This window comes from Anarrhichthys ocellatus, unplaced genomic scaffold (genome assembly GCF_004355925.1).
Source record: "Anarrhichthys ocellatus isolate YVR2014 unplaced genomic scaffold, GSC_Weel_1.0 scaffold13, whole genome shotgun sequence".
Taxonomy (NCBI): Eukaryota; Metazoa; Chordata; class Actinopteri; order Perciformes; family Anarhichadidae; genus Anarrhichthys; species Anarrhichthys ocellatus.
Window position 1 is genome coordinate 2,451,014 of NW_022280043.1, and position 27,069 is coordinate 2,478,082.

At 42.0% G+C, this 27,069-nt stretch overlaps 1 protein-coding gene across 2 annotated transcripts; it reads right to left on the reverse strand.

Annotated features, from left to right (window-relative positions):
* Positions 1-1,513: 1,513 nt before the first annotated feature.
* plekhg4b (pleckstrin homology domain containing, family G (with RhoGef domain) member 4B) lies at positions 1,514-27,069 on the reverse strand. Of its 2 annotated transcripts, XM_031853122.1 has the most exons (24): positions 25,413-27,069; positions 20,071-20,268; positions 17,806-19,039; positions 14,125-14,304; positions 13,255-13,378; positions 12,840-12,933; positions 12,260-12,346; positions 11,942-12,058; positions 11,456-11,554; positions 11,067-11,209; positions 10,804-10,942; positions 10,592-10,714; positions 10,318-10,482; positions 9,264-10,135; positions 8,797-9,046; positions 8,360-8,449; positions 7,404-7,628; positions 7,011-7,181; positions 6,746-6,923; positions 6,516-6,632; positions 5,822-6,100; positions 5,398-5,621; positions 4,196-4,265; positions 1,514-2,708 (listed from the first exon to the last, which is right to left on the reverse strand). In XM_031853122.1, the coding sequence occupies exons 1-23, from the start codon at positions 25,479-25,481 to the stop codon at positions 4,221-4,223; spliced, it is 5,223 nt and encodes a 1,740-aa protein (XP_031708982.1). In that variant the 5' UTR covers positions 25,482-27,069; the 3' UTR covers positions 1,514-2,708; positions 4,196-4,220. The 2 variants fall into 2 exon arrangements, with proteins under 2 accessions (XP_031708982.1, XP_031708983.1); XM_031853123.1 differs by lacking the exon at positions 4,196-4,265.

Here is a 27,069-nt window from a genome sequence, read left to right on the forward strand (position 1 = left end):
TAGAAAAAAAGGAAGTAAGATGGAGGATTTAACTACTGTGTATTATAATATTCTACTTTGCAAAGTCCATGCATTAGTGTTCACACTGTTTCACTCATTCCTTCCTGTGTGATTTCACGTCTTAACATATTTACAACACAGTTTATACAAGACATCACAAAAACATTAGAGGTGCAGTAAATGAGGATGTCCATAATTACTTGTATTCATTGTACAGCTTTGGACAGCAGCAACAGGAAATACTTGGTTGAGGGTTTTGTGGTATTCTACCTCTTAAGCGCAAACGCTCACAAAATCCTGTCTTTGTAACACTGTGAATATGTGCACAATATTATCAAAGGTAAAATCCCTGTTGTGTTATATGTAGTGCTGGGCAACGATTAAAATATTTAATCGCGATTAATCGCATGGATTTTTTGCGATTAATCGGGATTAATCGCATTGTTATGGCAAAGTTCTATAATGAATTCAAAAGTAGTGTATTGCGCACTTTTATTTTAAAAGTACTGCTGTATGAACAAAAGGGCAATAACATTTGGTTCACGAGATGCAGGTAGCATGTTTTATACTTAATGTGAATATAATTCATACTTTGTTGGCATCTTATTCTGAAAACCGGATGTTCGTCTGAAGAAACCGGATGTTGTCTCACGTTAATCTTTCCGCTAACTTTCAAAGTCCTTCGCTTGCTCCCGATCTGTGCTGCACTAAAATTACTGACTATAGGATGTTTGCTGGCTTTTATCCCACTGTTCTTGTCATCCTCTTGTTGTTGTGTATATGTATTGTCTCTTGTCTTTCAATTAAAAAAAAAAATATATATAATAAATTTTAAAAATGCGTTAACGCGCGATAAAATAATTGTCGGCGTTAATTAATGGATGTGTTAACGCGAAATTAACGCGTTAACTTATGCTTATCTATTATCATGATTTGGATGAAAATTCATCTCATTTGGGCAACAAGATTCAGTTTTTTTTTCTGTATAAATGTTACAAAAATGTTGGCAATTATGATGCATGTGACATACGAACATATAAGATGTCATGAATTCAATGTCTCTGTGCCTCGGTCAGTCTCTGCAGATGGTGAGCGGTATCTTCAGTGTTGGAGTGGGAATACTTTTTGCAGTAACCCAGGAGATGCAACAATCCCTTTTCACGCTGTTCAGACTTTCCCACCTGACCGGAGCACTTGTAAGTCTCTGCTCAAATTGCTTATGTTAAAAAAACAAATAGTAAAACTATGAGGTCCTCTCCAATTTGTTAAAACAAATGATCAAATGTTAACTTGTGTTCAATATAGTGACTTTGCATTTTTTTCCTCTGCAGTTCTTCATTGCTGGAGTTGTTTCCAACCTGTTGTTCAAATATCCAGAGTTGCTACCTGTAAGTACAACTCAATCCAAACAATTTACAACAATTAGGTCATTAATAAAAAATAAAAGATAACGTATGGCTAATGTTCCAGGTGTCCCTCGTGGTCAACTGCGGCTGTATTATTGTAGCTGTAGTTTCGGCTTGTCTGATAAGTGTTGACCTGGCTCACTGGAGTCCCGAAAATGATCAACATTTGAGGGTAAGACCATGTAACGAGTATGACACAATTACACACTTCAAACTGCTTACTTAACAATAGATATTACATATATTTGCTCATATAAAACGAATGCATACTTGATAATGTTTGTGTTTCTGACAGATAGAGGTGCTGGAACTTTGTGTGTTGGGACTTGAGGTCTTTCTCTCTGCAATCCTTTGCTTCTGGTTCTCTAAAGAGAAACGCACCAAATCACCATGATCAACCTAACGAAGAAGACATTTGAGAATTGAATACTTCAAATTAACTGTCTGTATATAAATGACCAGGGGGCTATATATTAGTGTGTAAAAGAAGTTAGGCGACTGTCTTAGCCGACATTTAGTTTTTTTTCGGGTGGCTTTCTGCTCTGTCTCAATTGCCTATATTGGAGCTGAAATCCCTGCTGAACAGCCCGGGCGTCTGATGTTTGACTCGGACTGAGAACACAAGACTTGTGGTAAATGAATGTCAGCTTCTCTCATGAAACCACTCTTCAACCTCTGTGTCTCTCTTAGCACCGGTAGTAGTGGGCCTCATCGATCTATATGCGAGGGTGTTTGTGGTTTGACACTTCTCTGTTAACAGTGGAAATATCTGCAATGTGTTTTCAGATAAACTCACACTTCCAGTTTCTTGCACACAAAGGACGCTTTGCAGAACTATGAAGGATCTGTGCGTTATAGGCATTAGCCACTGGTGGAAATACTTAATTCCAAGTAAAAAAGGCAAAGAAATGATTACAACAACATGTTTTAAACATTTTAATCACCTGTACAAAGTTGTCATAACAGAAGACTGGCAACAAAAGAAAGATATTGTCTGGATAGATCTGCCTGCTATTTTTTGTTTGTATGTAAAATACATTAAAAAAAAAAAAAAACCTCATCTACAGTATAAACACAGAGTCATATCTAGCTCATTAAAACAAATGTACAGACCACTGACGTACCATCATGGCAGTGTAAAGTATGTGTCAATTTCCAATTTACAGTATCATAATGAAATGTCAAACAATAGTTGTGGTTCATCCATTAAAGTCTTTGTGCTGCAAAGCTGGACTCTTCTTTTCATCTCCTTGTCCTGATATACAAACTACTGTTGCATCATTCAGCTTCAGGACTTCACAGCTATGAAGACAGAAGGAACACACGAGAAAGGGGATTTAGAAAAACGTCTTTTTGCACTCAAGTTATTTTTTTTGGTCAACATGCAATATTAAGAATGTCAGTCAACAAAAGGGCCTGTTAAAACTCCTTTAAACACATTTTAGTAAATCTAAATCTGTAAAACTGTCAGTAATAACAAAAGTGTTGCTTTTGAGCAAAATGTAACTCGTACGGTCGTTTGGAGATAAAATGAGTTGTGGAAAATTGAACATGTAACTCAGCCAATTTCAGTTTTTTAAGCCATTTCAACATTATTATCTTATTATCAAACTTATTTTCAGATGATATTGTCTTTAGATGCTTTACTCTGGCAGCACAATCAAAGTAAAGGGGAACACAATATATTTTCCTGAAGTGCTAAAGGAATGTTATTGTCAAAAATTGTATTCATCTTTCATACTAATTTAAAATGTGTAACATTTTATTACTTTCTGCTAAATGTTTTAACTAGATTACAGTGCTTTACTGAGGAAAATACACTGAGAATGAATCTACCACTGACTAGAGCTTGAAAAACAAACAAAGAATGTTTCATAAAAAAAGCAAGACTAAAATGTGCAACAGGGAAGCATATCTGAAAGTATTAAAAATGTTAAAAAACATTTAACCTTTATCAAAACATGTAAAGCAGCAAACAGACATTTGTTTCTTTACTCTATTTGATGACAATATTATGTATCTAAGAGTGTATTTTGTTTCCTACTAAAAAATTTAAAGTTGAGCACATACATTTAAAGCAATATCTAAACAGGGGGAATCTTTTTTTTAAAGTATAGATTTTGAGTGTTTTACTGCCATTTAGGTGCTACAACAAAGAGCAACACCGAAGGTCTTATTTATTCCACAAAAATTAAATTTGCCTAAATGAAATAACAGCGAGGCGGTTCTCATTTGGCTCAGTCCATTTCCTAAAACCTCCAGGTCACCTGTTTTTATGCTGCCATTTGCATTGAAATATTTGATGCATATAATCTGGTATTGTATTGTGGTTTTACAATAAATAAATAAATCCTGTAAAAGTTGATTTGAAAAATAAGAGACAAATAAAAATAACAAGTTAAACAGTTTGTTAAAAACATAAAACGCAGGCATCAACAAAAACGAAAAAAATCATGAATGCATTCCAAAGCCCCAAAACAAAAGTTGCTTGCGTGCGTGTGTTCAAACATACACGAAACTCTTGAAAACACAAATTTCACCCTCATGTCAAACGGATGCACGGAGGAAAATAAGAGGAAAACATGAACGGGAGCCAGAAGTTTAGAAAACAAACGACCCATAAGGAGGAGAGCCCCCTAACCCAGCAGAACACACTGCCATGCAGCACACAACAGAGGCACCAAACGCACATTTTCACACAGATTAGTAGTCAGTCGGGTTCTTCACAGTTGTTAATGAGTCTGTGAAGTGAACAATACATATCCGAACTGGTGACAATGGTTACTTACTGAGGTAAAATCCCTCAGCTCTGACTCAGACCACAGTAGAGAGGCCTACTGCTATATGAGAGGCCTTGCTCTGGTAAAAACAAAACAGCAAAAAGGTGGTGAGTGAAACTGAAGCTTCAAATATTCTCTTCCACGTAGATCCCTTTCACACGTAACCTGTTTGGTCCATTTTAACTGAACCCTGGAGCGTTTCGTCAGATAGTCTGGTTCTGGTTTGGGCTGGTGTGAAAGCTGTCAATTGAATCCTGGTGCGGGCCAACAACTGAACCCGCCTGAAAAGGTGGGTCTCGGCCCACTTCCAAGCGGACTCTGGTCTGGTTCGTTTGTGGTGTTCAATATAATTGCAACTGCTTTGAGTGGTCTAAAGCTCTTTATATATCCAATTACAGGATTGTTAAAAATCATAGCCAAATTAACGTTATAATCAGAATTTAAAACCAGTCATGTTCCTGGCTTTAGGCATCTTTAAGCAAATAATCAACATGGTGTTATATTGTTATCTAATCGCCCTTTCAAACCTCACTTTTGTTGCGTAAAAGTAAAACTACATTTAGAAAGCAAGTGCACCTCAGAACAATATGATGATATGCAGCTTCAATTTAACTCCAAAGAGAATAAAGAAGTACAATGAATACAAATATATAAATGTATGTATTTAAACAAGATAAAATATACCAAAGGCCCCAGACTTGAATGCATTTTATCATGTACCAGTGGGAATACAGTACATTTTGGGCTGAATTATTATCCATACTAGTAGTTCACAGCTGGGCTTAAGGTGACTCACAACATCAATAGTAAAAAATATATAATATTATGGAGTAAATTTGGGGAAGAGTTAAAGGTCTAGCATGTAGGATGTGGCACCATCTAGTGGTGAGGCTGCAGATTGAAACCAACTGAGTATCTTTTAAAGAAAGACGTCTTGTAAGTACTTCATGTAGTTAACATTCCCTGAACCAAAAAACATGCAAATGTTCTGGGATGAAGTGTTCACACCTCTATATAGGCCTTAAATAAATAATACATTTACTTGACTTGAGAGAGAGCAACGAAATATAAATGGGTGTCACCCCAGCTGTGGTTTATCTGAGCTGTACTTCTCATTATACACTCTCATGAAACAACGTGATGTTAGCAGAGGTGTGACTTTAGTTAATCTTAGTACAAACAGATAACAAGGAAGATAATCAAGCACTCACTGCTGTGATGAACTTGGTGCCCTGGGGTTGGAGCTCTTCCTCTTTCTGGAATATCGAAGGAGATGCGATGGAGGAGGAAGTCGGGGAGGAGCACAGGAAAGTAGGAGACTCGTTGTTGTAGGAGTCCATGACGATGCTGGCGTGCCCGGGTATAGTGAGGGTACTCAGGCCTGTTACACTGTCACTGGAGGTACACTGGGAGGACGTCTCTGAGCTCTCAGTGACTGCAACACAAAGAGAAAGTTACATCAATACTGTAATACTGAATAAAGCAACAAATGACTCCATTAATGTCCTATTGAGGCAAGAGTTCAAGGAAGTTCAGTCAATATGCAGGCAGTCACCAAGTTAGACAGACTTTTATGTATTTTCATGCAATTTAAAAATTGCCTTGGGTTCTACAGAAGATATAGTAGCCACTCACTCATGGAGGGCTGGCTCCCGGTGTCCTGCTCCAGCTCATCTTCCTCTATGCAGTCATAGGGCCACTGGGCAAAGGAGGGAACACTGGTCACTAGGTATGGATGTGTGTGCGGGTGAGAGGGTGAGGAGTAAAGGTGAAGATTGAGCGAGCCCAGCAGGGAGGAGGAGGACTGGCTGCTGGAGGAGGAGGTGCTGCTGTTGGAGATTGTGGAGTGAGGTCTCTTGAACGAAGTGGTGTGATCAAACGAAGACACCGCAATGGACGCCCTGGTCCTAGCCTCTGTCGGCAGAGACAAACACAGTGAGCTGTGAGATCATGGGAGGGATGAAAAGTGACAAGAATGAACATTTGAACATTCCTGTGGTTGTTAATGATGATAATTGAGGCATGAATCAGCATCTCCGGTGAGCCATGAAAGAGGGGTAATGTAAAATAGCTTACTGCGGTTGTAATGACTTCAAATCAGTATGTTTAAGATTACAGCTGGTGGGGTAACTTCACAAAACTGTCATTTTACTACTGGCATTAAAACACTTGAAAGCAAGAGCCAAGTTTTTGTGGTTTCAGCAAATTTTGTGCATAATTACAACGTGAATCATGAAGAAGCAACAAACTGTAGAGAAGGAGAAAAAGGGATAAGAATAATAAAAGTATACTGAGGCTCAAATACATGAAGTGTACAAGGACAGCTCACCTGTCCCCTTCATGATATAGTTAATGGCTCTGTCACTGATAGCTGCATCACTTGGCTTAATGTCCATAAAAGGCTTGCTTCCAATCCCCATGGACACCATCTCCTGCATGCGCAACTCTGGAATCCAGAAAAGGAAATCTTTAATGACAAAACCTTAGTCTTACATGGGATAAAGGGCCTGAATGTCACATATACATATATATTCAGATCAAAATCACAATTAAATACACCTCTGTTTCTGAGCGCCTGTCTCCACAGAATCTTCCCTATGATGGCTGTCCACACAGCCTTGACCTCTGCAGAGCTGGCTTGGAGTATAAACGTGTCCTGTGACTTCCTCCGACGGAACCAAATCTCAAAGCGTAGGCCGCTGTCGCCGACATTTTCAGTCATACCTATTTCTGCTGTCTAAATAGAACAGAATGGAAAAGAAACATTAACTCAACCATCCTTATTCAAGGGACCAAAAGTGATCCTCAAACAATAAACTCTTACTTTGAAGGACTGTTTATAGATGTAAAAGTCATATCCTCCTTCTATCTTCTTGGTCTTGCTGAAGAGGATGAGGTCTTCAAACAAGAAGACGTGGCGGAGGTATTTCCTCCGTCCGCACCAGACTATGAATTCATCCTGGCAGCGGAGATGACCCTGCTCTTTTAGGTTCACCTGGAGAGGAAACATGGCCGTTCACATGCGTCAGAGAGAACAATACAATTCCTGGTCGGACTCTGACCTCAATCTGCTGTATACATAACAAGATAACCTCCATTTCCAAAATAGTTTAATGTCTTGCCAGAAAATAATGTTGAGTAGCATTTGGTTTTCATGCTGACATCAAAATATTCATCACAGCAGCACATGGCTCTGGGCTCATGTATTTCTTCTTACATCACAGGCCCGAATGGCATCCATAGCCAGCAGGTCATTGCCATGGCGAAGCTGAAACTTGACCATCTCCTCTGCAGTGCGGAGGTCGCTCAGCTCCTGCTCCTGGGACTGACTGCACTCCTTGATCAGGTCTTTCAGCAACAGCGCATATTTACTCATCCTCTGGATGGGCTTCAGCAAGTAGGACGCCAAGTCCATCTTGTCTTCGAGCTCCATCTGCTTATTCTGGGGAGAGCGGAATAAGCAGATGGATTATTATTGTGTAATGTGTCTTTTGAATATAGGGATGCAAATGTTGTGAGTGAGTCGAACAAATGTCAATTCTGTTTATTAGCCTTTAGCTAATTGATGTTGATTTAATGCAGCCATGTTGAGTGTTGGACATGTATTAATTAGATTATAATCAATGCTACATTTTTTTGACCCATGTTTAAAATTTGAGTTTTAAAAAGCAACATTTTAGGCAATATTCATTTTTCAACATAAACTAGTAAACAAAGAATCCTTTAAACATGATTATTAAATAAATGTGTCGAAAACTTGAACTGTGTGGCACAGTTTACATTAGAAAAAATAAACGTTTCAGTGCTCGCTGGTGGGCAAACACTGACATTGTGTCTACATTAACTCAAACATCCCAGTTCAAATCGTGAAACAACAACAGGGGTTACGGTCACGCCTATCATCTCCATGAAAACTGAGCAGCTCCATCTGCTGACGAAGGCCATGAGATGTGAACAAAACACTCAAAATCATGGAAGTTGGACCTCGTGTTGAGAATTTTTAATATCATGTCATTATAATTCAGTGCAGTAATATATTCCGATACTAATTTATCTGTGATTACCTATTGCTCAGAATCTAATATGTTTACATTTATTTAGTGTACAACCAACATACAATGCCATGTGACCTGCCACTCTATGAGGAATGTTATGGTGAGTTTCCAGATGCACCTTAAAGAATTCGTTCCCATGGCTGCTGAGCAGAGCGTCGGACTGGGGCTTATTCTTGCTGTACAGGGCATACATTCCAAACTGATCCTCCTGCACACAAGATGAACAAGTTACGACACTGACCACAGTAAGAAGTATGCATTTCAGTATGCTTTGCAAAACACAATGAATGATTCAGCTCCCAAGAGACTGAAAATATCATTTTATGGGTTCATTATGCTGCTGATGAGTGACTATATGGGTATTGGAACAACAACAGTGTGACAGTGAAACCCTGACACTTTGCATTTCGTTGTTTTGAAAAACGTCAGTAACTACAGGTCAACACATCATTACAGTCCCGGCTGTTGGGAGCCACTAGACCTAAGTGCTGTGTTTAGGCTGTCCGCGTGCCGCCTCGGGACACTCTGACTGACTTACTGACTGTCTGGACTCACGTGTCTGAGAAAACAGCTACTGATGGACAGCGGGGAGTGGGCGCATGACTCCAGCTCTTTGAGGAAGTACTGACTGTGGAAGTCCCACAGTTTCTCAACATTCCCGAAAATGATGCTGCGCTTCCCCCGCAGGTCCTGTGGCAAGTCCAGGCGCTCCATCTCGGCGAAATAGTGCTCAATGATGTAGCTGAGAGAGCGAACGTACTCCCTCTCTGTGGAGATCATCTCATCCATTATGTGCTGTACTTTACTGGACAACAAAAAGATAAGCTGTAAGAGTACTCATGATGCACTGGTAAAATGATTAATACAATACTAAACTTTAGATAATAAACCCAAAAATGATTTCATAGTATTTGTTTTTTCTGGTATTCTGTCCACGCTCTCTTCATAAATTATATACACTTTTTAATATGTGTAAAGCAACATCCCAGGTCTTGTTTAGTATCAGTGGTTCACTTCCTCACCTGCTCTGTTTCTTGCCCTCTCCGTCACTGCGTCTGTTGTTGATCCTGGAGGGCGTAGACATGCTGCGGCTGCGTCCTAATGCAGGGCTCATTAAGTCAGGTCTCTGCAGCTTCTTCTCTGCAGACACGTTATTAGCCACCTCCAAGCCCTTGATGTACACACCCGTGTAGCCATTAATGTGGCTGACGTCTGAGTGACCACTATCCCTCGGGCTCAGCTCATAGCTCATGGTCTTCTTCATGATCTTCTTCATTGGCTGCTTGCGGAGGCGGGCTGCACCGGAGTAGACGGGCTCCGAGTGGCATGAGATGGTCGAGTCGATGGTGCAGTCGCTGTCTGTGTCGTCAAACATGGATGGACTCTGCCTCAGTTTGCTGTCGCATTCGGGGGGAAAGGTGAAGTGTGAGGAAGAGGAGATTGAACTGGTTGGGCTCTTGGAGAAAGGCCCAGCAGAGTGAGGCTTGTTGTCCTCAAAAGTTAATGGTGTAATTATCGCAGGTAACAGCACACACGGTTTCGATCCATGCTGTTCTGGAGTGGCGGTCTGGCTTTCTGCAGTCTTTAAAGAAGCCGGCGTGTCAACAGCCGTGGAGTTAGGGGCTGCTGTCATGGCTCCGGCCAAAGTCTCTTCCAACTGCTGTTTGGTCCGCTGGCATTTGTGCCACACGGTGTTCCACTGCTGCAGCTGCTGAGGACTCTCCAGGGAGAGCACCATGTTGTTGAGAGTGCTGAAGTTGTCCACGGAGAACTTGGAGGCCTCGGTGTAGTAATCCTGGAGGATCTGCACCACAGATGGCAAAAGTCCAACGCCTGAAGTGTCTGGACTCAGGTGGCCAAAATAATCCTGGCAGTGCTCCATCCACTGGTTTGCCTACAGATTTGAAAGAGTGTTTAATCTTTATAACATAGTTAAGAGACGCAGCGTGGTTAATCCTGAAAAATGTCTGGCATAGGTTTCAGATGTAAAGGAGATTTAAAGACTTTAAGTACATGCTAATCCTTAAATGTAGCATAACTTCTGACAGCATATCCACATTAGGTTTAAATACTTACTGAGTCATAAAATTCATACAGGTTGGTTAGGATGTCTAGCTGGGTCTTCCTCCTCTCCACTCTGCTTAAGATGGAGCCCAGATGTTGCTTAAAGTCAAGGAGAACCGAACCCGGAAGGGACTCTGGAGACTCTTTCACCAGCTGCAGGCCGTGTCTTTGCTGGTGCTGTCAAGAAACGGACAAAACTGATCAATTTAGCACGGATTGTCTTCCCAAAATTACACAAAGGAGGTGGTCCACGAGGAATGTATTTAAAAAGTGTGTCCATATTTACCACCGACTCCTCAAGAAACTGGCCCAAGCTCTCTCGCATCTCCTTAACTTTGGCCACAGACAGCATTAGCGATTCCAACGGTGTGAGCTGCTTCTCTCCTTCGACGCTGAACCACAGTTTGATCTGGAAAGAGAACAAGAATATCCCGATTGTTGAACGAGAAAAACTGCAGCACAGATAACAATGTCAAGAGTGAAATAGTTGAAGCTCACCTGTTGGGTTTGCTCCTCAAACGAGCACACCTTCAGCAGCCTCTCCAACTGTTTCTGAGACTTGTTTGAGAGGATCACAAGCTTATGGACTTCTTCGTCTACTTGGTTGTACAGTGCATTCAACATGTCGACAGCATCTCTAAATGCACAAAGAAAACAATAACAGGACAGAGCGGGTTATGAAAAGTCTGTTTTATTATCACCACAGGTTTCACTCATGTTGGCTCGTGTGGTTGAGAGTCTAACCCTTTTTTCTTCAGTACCTGTAGTTTTCATTCTCACAGGCCTCATCCTTCCTGATGCGGGCGAGGACAGTTCCTCCTTCGAGACGCATTCTGTTTAGACGGGTGTCCTCTAACACGCACTTCATGAGATGCCTCTGCTGTTCCAATACCTCAGATACCTCCTGAATCAAACATGCACAGTGGTGAACAAAATCAAATGAAGAAAGGATGTAAAAATGAATGAAGTGAAATATCTGCTTCATTTAAAACTCAAAAGAAAAGCACAAAGATCATGGAAGGTAACCATAAAACAAACTCCTGAACTGTTTACTCCAGTTAAGAGGCCAGAGGCCAGCAGAGAGCTATTGTGAATCAGTGGAGACACATAATTCAGTAGGAAAGAGTGCCCGCGGGGGGACGGGTCTGACCTTCGAGGTCTTCAGGTTGCCGCTGCCGCTCAGTGTGCTGATAGACTCCTGGAGGGAGGAGATAGATGCGCTACAACTGCTGGCAAACGGGTCAATTTTCTGTGCGAGAGATAGAGAGAAAGAGATTGAGGGAGATTATTAGCACTAGCAGTGTCAAAACATCATAAATGACTGGAGCCCGTCACCATTATTAAAATTGACAGGGTGTTTTGGAGAAAAGTCAAAGATTGGTCCTTGTCCCTGCCTGAAATGCAAGGGATCGATTCAAGAATGGCCAAAGCTGGCCCAGAGAAGCCATTTCTTGTCACTACACATAACTTTTGGCAAAACACAAGTATTACAATTTAAATTTTTTTCTTAGGAACAACAAACACCCAACAACTGAATTTTCTTTTCTTTTTTTCGAAAGGTACATCCACGCTCACCAAGCTCTTGAGTAAGTTTACAGATATGTTTAAAACGCCCAGCCACCTCCGTCACACCCACCTGTCTGAAGTGGATCCAGTGCTTGTGGTCGTATTGGAAGGTGCCCTCCAGGTCTCGTGTCAGCTGGGTTTGGTCGATGTGCTTCAGCAGGGCTTTTAGAGATGACATTGTTTCAGTCTGTGGCAAGAAAAGCACGAACACGCACTCAGTTTGATAATCTGTTTCATCACAGCCTACAGCGACAACATTAGATAGGAATTCATCAAGTCTCAATCGAGTAACAACTAATTTAATTATTGCAAATCCCTTATCAGATCTAAATACATCACTTAATAGAAATACCTCTCATCAATCTGATGATGAGATGTCTTTATTTACCTGTACATCGATGTCTCTCTCAGATTTGGCTGCGGTCTCCTTGTCCACCAGGAAGAGAACAGTGTAAAGTGCATTTGGTGCTAACGCCTGAGAAAAACATGCACAAACATTTGCATAAGTGAATAAGATAAAAAACATACATGTAGAATTTGTACAGCTAAACTGACTTACAGTGCATGTGTTGTGGTTTACAAGATTATCATCCCGACATCAGAAAACTCATCATCATAGCATGATGATATGTCTCTTGTAAGTCGGCTGCAGCTGGCCCGCTCCCAGTGTGCGGTTAAAAACAGACAAGTAAGCACAGGCTTCTCCACTAGAGCCCTGAGGCCAGCCTTTTCTTTAGAAACATGTCTTGGAACTGCAGTCAATATGAATTTAAAGGTGTGTTACATTTAAAAACTAACTGAGTCCGAGACTGAGAGGTAGAACAATAAGATATGTGTAAGGAATGCCATAGTGTTATAACCTTGAGACATAGCAATACAGTTCAGAAGACAACGGAGATTTAGCAGGGCCTGAAAACTCTTTGAGTGTGTGTTGGAGGGTAATTACGTGTTTTCCACTGCGGGCTCACCTGCAATTCAGACAGAGATGACAACAGAGCTGGAACAGGCTGCTGCCTCCTGCTGTCTATTACAACAGTTAAGCCGTGATCACGCCTTTCTTTCCTGAAACCAAAGTATTACCGTGAGTGTATTGTCTTTGTCAAGCACCTGACATATTTATAGATTGGGTCAGAGACATTTTTAAATCCAATAATTCCAATTACACTTGAAAGACAAATATCTAAGAACAGCTACTGACTTTTTCATTCATCTACAAGCTCTGAATAACAACTACACTGTTGAGGAACATTGGAAACATGCTAAATGCATTAATAAAGACTGCAAGGGACAGCAGCCGCATTCACCTCAGGTGTTAAAAGACAGGTGTGAAAGTTACTGGAGTTATTCTTAACATACACAAAACCCAGAGTATGCGTGACTTACCGCAGCGTGGAATAGTAGTAGCCCAATAAACAGGTGAGGTCACTGACAGTGCAACTCTCACCTGCCCACACCTGAGCTCTTGTGCACACCTGTAGCACTGCCCTCCCACTGCGATCTCTGTTTCCTGGAAGAGTAAATGCCAGCAGGGGGTCAACACTTTTTATGTCAGGAATGTTTAAGCTTTAAGGAGCTCAGTGTTATCACTCGTTAAAATACTTTGACATCAGTATTACGTAGTCATATGTTATGTTTATTCATTTTGTGTTCTCTATAATATTGTGAAATTTTGACATTATTTAGGTGGAGGCTTCAAATAAGCCCAGTGGGTTTCCTGCCTCTTCCTGCACTGTAATAATATGTATCTCTGTTATGTTTGTGTATTCTTTAAATTGTGCAAATAAATAAACTAAAACTAAACTAAATCACGTCAATGTTATTCTCTATGTCTAGATTAGAATCTAAAGTTACTTAGAAAGAAAGTGCTTTCTAAGTTTCTTAAATATCTGTTAAATTAAAAATGAAGGGGCAAAAAATAATGGCCCGAAAAAGAATACCCAGTTCTGCATTTCTGCCTTTTACCACAGTCCAAACACAGTCCAGAAATAAACAACTATTGCTCAAAATTCCCACAAAAGATCATGAACTAATTTGAGAAAAATGGCAGTGTATGTCAAGGCCTGCTGCTATTTCCCAGCAGTGGAGAAGACGTGGGGTACATCAGGAATTAAAAGCAACTTTTACAAAGTGAATGGAAGGTAATAAGCAATGGAAATGTCGTATTTCATTGTAAAGTGAATGAACTGAAATGCATAAAAAGAAATGTATCAAGATGAATGAAAGCATCAGCCGTGTCCGCATCGCTAACCCTACCTGGCAGGATCACGGCACCCGATGAGAGTAGCTCTTCATTGACCTCCGACACCAGTTTGGGGAAGGCTGATGCTGAAGCCGGCCTGATTGCCGTCCCATTGGCAGCTTTTGGACTGTATGGCTCTTCTCCACTGTACCTGTGCCGTCTGCTCTCACTGCTGATGGTGTCATCGCGCTGTCCTGAGGAAATAAGTATAAATAGTGGGCATACTTTGTCTGAGTGATACTTACTATGCCACAACTGTACAAAAATACAGAGCAATCAATATAAATTTAGAAGCTTTCTTCCACCTTAGTACTAATCGTAATACGTCATGAAGCAAGTGTTTGTTAGTGTTGACACAAGTGTGCTCTAGTAGTGAGTTCACCCTGACTCATCACACAGACCAGGTGTTCAGTCAGCCTGAGTCACGGGTAACTCACTCTTCACATCATCCTCGCCAGTCTTCTACCTCGAGGCTCTGTTTATAGGAATGCCCCTGACACAGATCCTATTCCTGAGGCAGCGAAACATAGTATCACTGTATACCCAATGGGATACTTCACTGTGCCTTGGCTAAGTACTGAAGGAATGTCAAAATGGATAGCACAGTATGCACAGTACACAGTAAAGCTGCAACAGTGATTTAGTTAATCGACAATTTGATCGTCAGAACATGAATCAGCAACAAATTTGATAATTTATCAATCATATCAGTCATTTCACAAGCTCATTTTAAGAATCTCTGGTTTTAGCTTCCAAGCAAGACATCTGATTATTTTACTTTTGACTAGAACTGTAATTTGCATTTTTAACAATTCTCTCAAACCTCTTGGCAAAACGATTCATCAATAAAAATAACTGGAAATAATTGTCATATTATTTGTTAATAAAGCTCCAGGTATTTGATTTGTAGTAAAAAAGTCTGTTTTGGTTGCCATGTTTGCTGTTTTCCTGTTTGCAGGGGTTGCGACATGGTACACACCTGGGCCCGTAGCGCCCCATGTTTAGTAGACCAGAGAACAGCAGAAGATCTCCTCTACCAACACACCCTTGAGTTGAGGCTTCTTTGTTGGGTTTTAATTCATAGTTTGTTTCTTTTTACTGTTTTGTGGTCTTACTTTTTTATTCAATGTTTATTATTGTGGATTAAACAATTTGGGATCTTGCTCTGTAAAAACTGCTGTACTAAATAAAGTTGACTTACTTACTTACCTGTTTTGGCAAGACAAAACAAATCCTTATAGAGTTTATATCAGGCTATAATCCGGCACGGTGATGCTTTGAGCATCAAAGCTAGTACCAGCATGCTAACATGCTGATGTTTAGCTGGTGTGGGTTCACCGTCCTAGTTAATCATGTTAGCATGCCAGAATTTTCTATGAAGCTCTAACACAAAGTGAAGCTGAGGCTGATGGGAATTTTAATAGCTATGCCAGTATTTGGTCATAAACCAAAGTACTATACAATGAGAAAATTTGACCTGGTGGTGTTGGGATCACCAAAAGGTATAAGGATTCATCCTCTAGGGACCATGAATATGGATTCGTCCTTTAGGGACCATGAATGTCTGTTGCACGCTAATCCCTTCAATGGTTTTTGAGATGTTTCAGTCTGGACCAAAACGGTGGACTGAACAGCTGACCAACAGAGACATTCCTGTTCCTACAGCCACAGTAAGCAACTAGGTCCTTTCTAAACATCAGACATCGAAGAATGAATAGCCTTGGAAAATAAACATAAATCCTTGATAGGCCATTGCTCAACCAGCTCTGCCGATATATCTGTGTCTGACGGACACCTGTTGTGTGTTGTCTTTTTAAACAGTTCGAGGCCTCTTGTATTGTCCTGCTCTGTTCTGTGACAGTAAACCCTCCCAGCTCAGACTCTATTGTCTTCAAACAGTCAGTGCATTTCCTGTGCGACTGTGTGGCCAGGATTGTGTTTGCTGCATGTTTCCTAAATAGCTTTGTTTTCAGAGGAAGTGACAAACGTAGAGTAAAGCCTCTTGAGTATTGTCCTGTGTGAAAGTCTGTTTTTCGTGTAGTCTGCGGGACACGTTTGTAGGCCGTCAAAGAGGCTAAATCTGCACTGGTTGCTGGAGCTTTAAGTTACTGATCACATAAATCACACAGGAGGTTTTTTGATACTGCAGAGTTTGCTGGCTCATATAATGAGTAATGTAAGCCGTCTGGAGTATATTTTCAGAGTGGTGTGAGTCAGCGCAGGTTAGGTCTTGTGTTTCTGGACTGAATGGTCTCTCCAAAGACACAGGTGTAGTTTGAAAGGCCTATTTTCGTGAACCCCCAGTGGCTGATTTGATTCACAAAGGACACTTTTGTAAATGAGGCAACCCATCTGGGATCAGTACAGCCCCCAGCCCCAATAACACTGTAGGGTCATCTCATTGTGGGATGCTGGGGTCCCTGTGGTTGGTTTACAGGGTTTACAGGATCCTTTGTTGCCTTTGAAATGTCGTTGTGGGAAACCTGCTTTACAACAGCTGAAACACAATCCCCTCTGAGGTAATCTCAGGAATGCAACAAAGAGTGATGTGATTTAACTACTATATTTTTGCTGCAAGGTGTGTATTTAACATATTTAAATGAACGTATAATCAACTTTATTTATAAAGTCAGTACTAACTATGGTCTAGCATTGTCCAAAGTTAGGATTGAGAGATTTGAAATAACTCTTCACCGCACATTTCAATTCACGGAAGAATCTGTGTTTTGAAAAAACAGCTTGATTCCCTAGGTGGTACTCTCACATCACCGCTTTCCTGAGCTACCCTGTGTGAACCAACCCAAAAACAAAGACTGACAGTAGCAAAGAAAACACAGGGTTGTGAGTAAGTTCTGTTTCCAGGGGAGGGCTGTACCTGTACACTGAACATGCCAAAAAATACACAGTGGGCTTTGAATAGCAATCTGGCACGAATGGCAGCGTCAATGCTTCAGAGTTATGTGTTGTCTCAACTTAGACTCCAACTGCAGCCACCTGATGAATAACCGCTCCTGCTGCGGGGTATAATTACACACCCTCATGAGAAACCTCCATTATCTGGCTATTACGGGTGATAGAGTGGTTAAGAGTGGTTTTAACACCCTCAGGTGAGATTATTTGATAAGCAAGAAATGATGAGTCATGGACTGTTATAATGATTCAACCACTGTTGGAGAAAAAAAACATATATTTCCATAATATATACAACACTCATTCCTACTGAAGATTTAAATCTTGAAAGAATCTTAAATGTATAGTTTAATTTCCCAAAAAAAGCCAACCAATCTCCCAAAATAGCCTTTAGTTTTTAGACGTTTATTGGGGACTATTTCAGCCATGGGTGATAGTGAGTTTTTATGGAAGTACTTTTTAAAAAAACCACAGTGCCCATGTTCATTGTGATGAAGGAACATGCCCCCCCCCGTACATCAGTGTTGTAATACATGTTATTGCTAGCTAAAGCTGTGAAATAATTGCAGTGGAATAAAAAATATTACTTGAAATACAGTCTGAAATGTAAAGTACAAGTATCACAAAACTGTGCAGTACTTGGGTAAATGTACTTTTGTACTTTCTACTGCTGGTGAAGCCAACAGACAAAGTATTTGCATGTAATATTAGCAACTTAAATGGGATTTTTGTACAATGAGACATTAAGAAATCAAAAGGTGAAACATCAGTGCAGCATCACATACCTGACTCCTCTTTGCTGTTTCTCCTCTCAGAGCCAGGAAAAGCCGCCTCCAAATCGAGCTTCCCAAAACGCAGAGTGTAGCCATTGATAAGCTTTTTAGGGGAGGGGCTAGCCGAGCCTCCAGAAGAGGATCGTTCCCGGTGGCCTTTAACCTGGCCTGCCTTGTTAGTCCTCTCCAGTGACTTTGAGCGTCTTTCCGCCCGTCTCTCTGCGCTCCTCAACCCCCTCTGTAAGTAAAGCAAAGGTGTGCTGGGTCTGGAGTCATCCCCACTGAGCCAGCTCCGGCTACCCAACCTCCGAGATAAATGTTCTCTGGAGGAAGACCGGGTGTCGGGGCTGCTCCCCGGTGTCACCGAGCTCTCTCTTAGACCAGCACCATGCTCTGGGCTTTCCTCCAGAATGGATTCAGAGCTGGACCCGAGGCTCATGGGGTTCTGCAGGGCCTCCATGTAAGATTTCCTGAAAAGTCTCCTGCTCTCAAATGCAACAGAGTCCCTTGGGAGGCGTCGTCGAGGGCCAGGGTTACTGAGGTCCGTACTAAAAGATAGCATCTTGGACCCTGGCCTGCTCTCTCTCCCACCACTATCCTCACTTCCTATTCCACACTCTTCAGTGGATCTTTCAATTTTAATGATAGGTATAGCAGTGTCCGGTGAATCAACACTGTGGTTCTCACTGCTGGGGTCCAAGTGGTGTCTGTTTCGGGAGGTGGGCTCAGAGAAGATGGAGTCAGCTCCCTGAGAGTGCAGAGACTCTCTGGAGCTGCGGTGGCTGTCCAGAGTGCCTGTGGATCCGCTGGTGCTGCAGGTGCTGAGATGGCCGCGGAAGCCACCTCTGCTGCAGCGTGCTTGCATGATGGCGTCCGCCGTGCTGCTGACAAACAGTGGGTTGACCACGTTCTTCCACGGCGTCCTGTACACAGCCGTACCAGTGGTAAGCAGACAGTTCTGTAGTGGGTGCAGGTTACGGTCACGTGTTACATTCTGCAAGAACTCAGCTGTGAAGACACTGCCATACATGCTCTCTGCGACGGTGACTTCTGTGATGGCCTGCCCACTGACCGACAGACATTTTATGACTAGCTTAGCAGTCTTGCGGCCTAAAGGAACAATCTGGAGGTAGAAGTCTCCTTGCTTTAGTCGCACTTTGTGCAGAGGGGCGAGCTGCAGGACGACTTTCTCGTGGATGCAGAGAGGCCACCCCTCATGGTAGAACAGCAATCCTCTGAACCTCACCTGAGAGAAAACAGAGAAATCAGTCACTCCCACAAAAGATTATCATCTGTGCGTCGTGGCTTAGCTGTGGTATGACTGACATCTGCACAGCTGTGTTCAAACACATGTTTAACTTTAGTGGAGCTGCAAGATGTTTTCATGGGACGCACTGGATGAATCACCGTCAGCGATCACTCGACGAAGGAGGAAAACCTGTCTGATCAGGCCTGGTTTCGCAGCATCCACAACACAAATCTTTACTGTGACAGAATAAAAAACAGAACCTAAGAGCTAAGACACTGTGCTCAAGGGTTGACTTTTTTCATCTCGTGTCAAAGACTGAGGATGTGATCTTCCTCTGAAGCCTCTCATATTGCCTGCAATATAAAGACTCTCAAGCACTGCAAGCTGTTCTCAGGGGCTAGGCTTAGGTGAAACTATTGCTGTGGCTATCGTCACAGTGTAATCACAGCGGAGATGAATACAGAGGAATAAAGTTACAGTGCTTTGGTTGCAGAGCCCTAACCCACAGCAATCAAAGCTTGTGAGAGAGAATATTGAATTTCACTTTGGGCCCAAGAGTCCAAGGCAGCCTCTCAAACAGACCACAGTTTCCCTCTGTTTCCCTATTCAGAGAAAGATGGCTGCTTTTCAGCTTGTTTTCAGAACAATAATCAACTCTGTCTCAGTCTGATGCTCCCCCTTCCCACTCAGAAAATATATTCCCACTCAGCAGCACTGTTCTCACATTCTTTTATCACAAACATATTGTCTTATCACTTCAGCTGCTTATCTTTCAAGATATTTATAATTGAATGTTTGAAGTGTTTCGGGAAGGACATGAGTTGACATGTCCTGACACACGGATACATGTTTTAGTGGGACTATTGGTTTTATTTTTAGTGTTGAGTCCTTCAACATTTGATTTCCAACAGTCCTGCAGGAAATCACTAAGGTTAGTACCTGGTAAATCAGTTTGAAATGAAATCTGAAATAAATCACAGAAGGTTATATCGATTTAACCTGAGGTGACACATCTAGCAACAACTCACACAGGTTTCTTGTTGGATGATCTGCAGGATTCTTTTGGCAGGGAGCAGGAAGTCAATGAGGCAGCGGAGGCCGTCTCCTCGGTACTGCCTTTCCACCACACTGAAGAGCTGCCACAGGACCGTGGCAGCGGTGGCACTGAAGGGGCTGTACAGGGCCGACAAGGTGCTCTGGATACAGCTGTCCAAAGACTCAGTGTCCTGAGTAAAAGAATATCTGGATTAGGTTGGACATCTTTCTTCAGATGACGTTTGTGCGAAATGTGTCCAGACCAAAAGCCCCATCAAAGGCCATTTTTTCAAGATTTAGCAAAACACTAAAACACTTTCTACATGGACATGGAAGTCAACCAGTGGTCTCCCACCTTTTTGGCTTGTGATCCTTTAAAACAAAGCAATGTCTATCTCGACACAGGTTATGGCCTTGGTGTGAACATGGGCTGTGTGCAGGCCGATCAAAGAATTATATTTCCCACTCAGGGTTTCATTCTAGGCGTGAAGTGGTGAAAGTATCCAGCGTTTCAAACACACACACACACACACACACACACACACACACACACACACACACACACACACACACACACACACACACACACACACACACACACACACAAAAACAATAGAGAAAGTCAGAAAATATAACATTAATTCTGACAGATTTTTTTCCCCGCATGTATTTAATCTTCCTGTGATCCTGTGTAAAGAGTGACCCATGCTAGTGACTCAGTGAGGCTGTACTTTCGGGGCTTAGATCTTAGTTTAATGCTGAAGTTCTGCATGCTAACATGCTCACAATAACATATTAACATGCTGATATTTAGCACTTACAATGCTTACCACATACATCATTGTAGTTTGCTACGTTAGCATGCTAGCATTTGCTAATTAGAAGTAAACACAAATTCCATGGTAATCCATCGAATAAATATTTCAATAAATGACAACTTTTTGATGGCCTTTGAGGAAAAGTCAGAGCATCACAAACATTGTTGTGATTCATCCTCTGGAGACATGAATGTCTGTACCAAATTTCACACTGATCCATTCAATAGTTGTTATTACAGTAGTGGACCGATCAAACAACAGGCGGACCATCACAAGAGCCATGCCACTGGCATGGTTAAAAATATCATACAAAGGCTGCACAACTATAACCAAATAACAAGGCATCTGCCTACTGTACATGATTTCAACCAGATGAACATGCAGTTGCATATGCCCATGAGTTACTGAGCAAGATCCCACTTAGCCAGACAGTCAGGAAGTTTGAACATGACAGGAAATGTCGGCCATTTTTCCATCAGCAAGAGGGGAAACACCCGGTGGGAGTGACGTCACTGTCAGCGGACACAAACAGCAAAACTGGAAAGTACAGACTGGAATCCAGTTGAGGCCGGGATGGTGCAATGCTACCCATTAATAACAACCATGTCATCGCTGACTTTTATCTGACCCATACACGACCTGGCCCACCACCACCTGTTCCCACCAGAAGAGATGACATGTTGGACACTGTTAGTTACAACTTGTCCGGGGGATGAGAAGGGACATTTGGGATTACAGCAGTCCTGGATGAGGTTGACCTGGTCTTGTAGTTATGCTCACGGTTCAGGCTATGACCTTCCTCTCAGCAGTCGGAGCCAAGGCCAAACATCCCTCTGCTATCTGGCCTTTTCCGAATGGAACACAACAGTGGAATAGAGACATCTGCCTCCAATGATAACCACACAGATAGATAGCAATGCCAGGCAAAGTCCCACACTATGACAACTGTGTACCATGCTGAGGAACGCAGGGGTTGAGGACGCAGCTCCTAACTTTCACTTGAATGTCTTCGCTGCATTTACATGACAATAAAAGTGTGTTAAAAAAAAAAGGATGCTTAGAAATCAAGAGATCGCCTGTGCTCTGGTGAATTTAGCCTGTCAGACTGCCCATGTTTCACCCTTTGTAGGATCTGTCCTGTTGATCTAAGCAGCTCAGCACCATCAATTAGAGGAGAGTGAGTACAGTTCAGTGCATTGGTACACATGCCACGACTCTACTACAAGGCGCTCATTGTGTACTCCGCCTCTCTAAGTGGTATGTGCCGTACAGTGTTTGGTGCCCTGAAACAAAACGCCCACCTCCATTAGCAGTCAGCCTGCTTTCAGTGAGACAAAAATGTCTCTGGGTATTAGTCACTGTTGCACCCGGGAGGAGAAGAATAACATGGTGTTTTATTAGAGGAAAGCTAACAATGGGAGGAAAGCCCTCACTACATAGTTAGGACACACCAGTTTCTCTTGAGGTTCCCGAGACAGAAAAAAAACAGTGGTAGTGACATCAGTAGTGTTTTGATGAGCGATTACTCAACATAGCAGAGACCTGTGCCCAATGATCAATCAAATGCTATTCAGCCTGCTGCACAAGAGTGGCTGTCCATGTCATCCGATGCTACAATATGGACAAAAAAACTGCACTTATCTGAACAATAACACCATGTTTACATTGAGAGTAGTGGGAAATAAACATTACATCGTCACCCTGTAGATAACATCTTAGATAAGGTACAACATGTATCGCTTTCTATTGTCCGTAAGCATTTGAAGCTTTTCAAAAAGTGTCACCTGGCTAGTGGGAGACATATCTGCAAGTCTCAGCAGAACTACTGAGCTTATAGCCACCAGAGCTGAGCTTCCCATCCGCTCTGAGCCACAGAGGAATGCAGTGTGTATGGTTGTGTGTCTCTAGCCTCAGACCCTCAGCCAGGACAGGAACAGATTGGGAAGTCCCACCCTTTGTGATGCCAGGTCTTTGTAAGAGGCCGCCTGTGTGATGGAGGACTGAGGTGGTAATTAATGGCTTCAAGCTCCAGGTGGGACACCTTTGTCTGCACCATCAGTAAACCAGCTGTTCAGAAGGTGCACAGAGCGAGTAAGCGAGCTGAACGATGTGGATTTTGTCTCTGAATGAAATTCACTCTTTATTATTTAGAAATATTGCAATGTAAGTAAACGTTTGTGAGCCATTATAAGTAAATTATATAAGAGACATTAAATATACCATGTGAAAATGTTATATTAGCTAGTAACTCTAAAAGTACAGCACCTTTTAAAGCATGTGTCACACTATAAAGTGGAAGAAGAAATGAATCAAGGTCAGAGATAAGGGGTGCATCACGGAGAAAGAAAGAGCGAGAAACCTTAAGAGACAGAGAGAGAGAGCGGGCGAGAGGTGGTCACTGACAAATTTAGTGGGTCAGGGACACAAAAGGCGCTGCCTACCAGGCCTCCAGTGGAGCATGAAGCCACCAGGGGAGTGTAACAAGAGAGCCCTGGAGCCCCCATACAGACTGCTCACTAACCAGCCTGCTAACAGCCTCAAAGGCCGCAGGCTGACAAAGACCACAGGTTGCTCAGACCTGCCTCGCTGCCAGGTGCCAGGACGTCAACAAAAGAGCCTAGTGAGACCTCACCACTCAACCTACAATTTGATTCAGCTTTTGATCCGGAGCAATAGAAATCCTATCTTATGAGAGGAGGAGAGGAGAGGTGAGGAGAGGGGCTGTGGTATAAAGTCAGAAAAAAGAGCTAAACATTATGTAAACAACTCCCAACAATTCAAGACGTAACATTACTAATAATGCCTGACAAAGATCTGAAATAAAAAATATTGTTCTATTAAATTGAATTTATTAGGAGCTATCAGTGCAGATTGCAGATTCTTTATCTGACGACTGCTTTCATACAAGTGCCTTTTAACGAGTGTCTCAGCTAAAGACACATACTAACTTACTTCGTTTTTTTTAGTAAAAAAACAAAGTAAAACTGAATTGTACTTGAATACACACACGAACATACATAAGACACATATAAACTCTGTCTCTTCCTGTATGAACACTACAGAACACGCTCTTCAGTGGACAATGTCACAATATTAGAATGTTGTAAAAAGACACTTTAGTAAATGTTACAATGCTATCTCAGCAGATAAACTTTAACCCAGAGAGGCCAACACTGATTGTGTTGCAAACACAGCTGGGTCTGTGGGGTGACAGCGGGATCAACAACGATGGAAGTCTGGAGGTGATAAACTGGCCCAACGTTCTCAGCAGAAGTTACTATATATAATTTCCCTAATTCACATAAGAGAAAGATGTCTGCTAATCATCAGGCTATATAATAAGATGTTAAGTGTACAGCCTACATATTTCTTCAAGCTGGGTCATTAAAAAATACTGCACAAAACAAGATGAAAATGTTCCTTTTTAATTAAGACAAAGAGAAAACTGAACCCTAATGAAGTAGAGGGAAAGATTCCCACGTTGGTTATCAGAAAGACTTGATTTATGTATAGTCAACTAATGACTTTGTCCTACAGGATGCAAAAACACTGGCAGGATATTGTTCCTCAGCAGCGCTGACAGACCCTCTAGATAGCTGTTGCACTTTATACAGCAAACGTGGATTCTCACGTTTGATTAGGCCTTTGCATAAAGGAAACCCCAACAAAAAGAAGACAAAAAGTGAATGGAGGTCCTTCAGCCAATCAGAGTGGTGATGAGCAGTGACAGGAGAGACAAAGGAGACTAACAAAAGTCTGTTGATACCTCTGCAGAGTAAATATAGCATGGCTGCATACCAAAACAAGTGGGAGGATGATAAAAGAACCTGACTTATCAGAAAGGATACAAACTTGTGTATTTCACTGACCCCATTCTTTTGTTGTTTGCAGATAAAAGCCCACCACTGCTGATGATGGTACACAGGTTAAAAACATTAATATCTGTATCTACTGAAAATAGAAATTCAAGATTTAAAATATATGTTACTTATCTGGTCTTCAATTCGAGTGTTTAGCTCCCTGTCAAGACTGCACACCTAATGTGTCTTTAATCACGCAGAGAGTCACAACATTCAGTTTGTAATCGTTGTGCAACCGTTGGAGAACATGTTGAGGGGCCATCAATGAAGAATTACACTGCCAATGTCCTTCGAAGTGAACACAGATTACTACAAACAGGCAAGTATCTGAGAGCAGCAGACGAAATGCAAACATTTACACACAGTGTGACTTATGAAATTCTGTTACTGAAGCAAACAAGAAAATAAAGGCATAATATAATTGAAACTAAAAGAAAATTAACTGATACAAATATAATACCCGCTATGTTTTGGCTACATAGCAAGAAGTCAAAATATCAGCCAAGTACAAGCTGAGCCATTAAAAAACGTCCCCTGAATGTGCACAATAACACACAAGATTACAGAAGAGTTCAAACACATAAATGCACAGAAAGAAACAGAAACTTCCAAGAAGTCTCAGTAAAACTGTAATGAAGACATATTTAAAGCTCGTACCTTAATACTCAGGTAGTTGTCACAACTCCGGGACTTTGCTCTGGAGTGCATTTTGCCCAGTGACAGCATTTAGGCACCAGACGAAATACCAAACTTCAATGAATAAATAAGTGTCATCAACTCCAAGCGCCAAAATCCAGTGTACAATCCACTGTGTAAGTGCTGTAAGTCATTGCTGGTGATATCAACAGGTCCCGTGCCTTTTTCTCTCTCCAGCTCTCTGTGTGCTGTGGTGAAGGCAGCTGGAGCAGAATAAACTCCTGTCCGGAGCGTGAGAGAGGCAGTGCACTGGCTTCCCCGTCACTCACCCTCTCTCCCTCCCTCCCTCCAAACATAACCTCCCCCACCCTGCTGCTGCTCTGCTACCGAAGCCTCTTCCAGCTGGATAAATGCACACTGCTGCAACTTCAGGCTCATCATTCAGATAGAGCGAGAAAAGAAAAAAAACACGCTACCTGACCTGCACACCCCCACCACCCCGAACCCCCAACACTCCACCCAGCATGGGTCAGTCTCTGACTAACTCCTCTCTGCCCCCCCTGACCCCTTGCACCCCTACCTCCACCAGCAGCTCCCCTCCACCCCTCTTGCCACAATGGTCTCTCTTTGTCCTGACAATACAAATGGACTAGGGTTTCAGCTTATTCTGCTGCTTTTCAAAAGGAAAAAGAAAGGAAGACATCAGCATAGGCTTGGTGGCTCAGGTCACTCACTACAATGGCGTTCCCCTTAAATATTATAAGGGGAATACCCAAACCTTAAACTGGCTCCTACAAACCACTGACATATGCGGGATATCTCGACTCGAAAACAATATATAAACGGTTCTTTTCCGAGCAGAGTGTTTTTAAGTTCAAGACACACACTTAAACTCAATTATATCATTAGTTAACATTCCTTGACAATGACATCTGATAGGCATCAAAAGAAAACCCTCATGAGACACAAAAACATAGTAGAGGTGAGCATGTTTTTACCGCTGGAATGCAGCAAAGTGACAGTTTGTTAGCTCCTTCCAATCGCTTCCAAAACACAGGAAACCGTTGTTGCTCGGTGAGAATGCACACTTTGTGTGAAAATGTAAAGATTGTATTAAGCCAGCTTGTGTGAACAGAGACAGTAGTGAGGATCGGTAATTGGGTTTAGTTTATATTTGGAGAGAGGCACTACTTGGTTCACAATGACCCCGACGGAGACAAGAAGACACGCCGTCGCTGGCTGCAGTCTCACAGCACACGTGTGCTCACACACACTGCGGTTACTCTCATGTTGACAGAAATATCCAGAGACATTTACACTTGTCACAAAAAACGTTACTGTAAAATAGGTAAGACCATAAACCAGTGACAACACCTATTGTTATATATACAGTAGATCTACATTTAGACTTATGTATATATCTACAGTATAATCTGCTATATAAACAGACACACGTGCCTCGCGTATGCACTATGCAAATATACAATCCTCTCGCTCCAAGTCCCATAATGTTGGTGCCATGTCTGACCCTATAATTTCTGTCAGTGAGGGCAGATCTCCTCCCTTTATTTCTTCTCCATTCCTTCTGTTTTTCTCCTTTTCCTTCTTTTTAATTCATACTTATCGCATTGGGTTGAAATTACGGCACATGAGCAACAAATGTGTGTATATATGTATA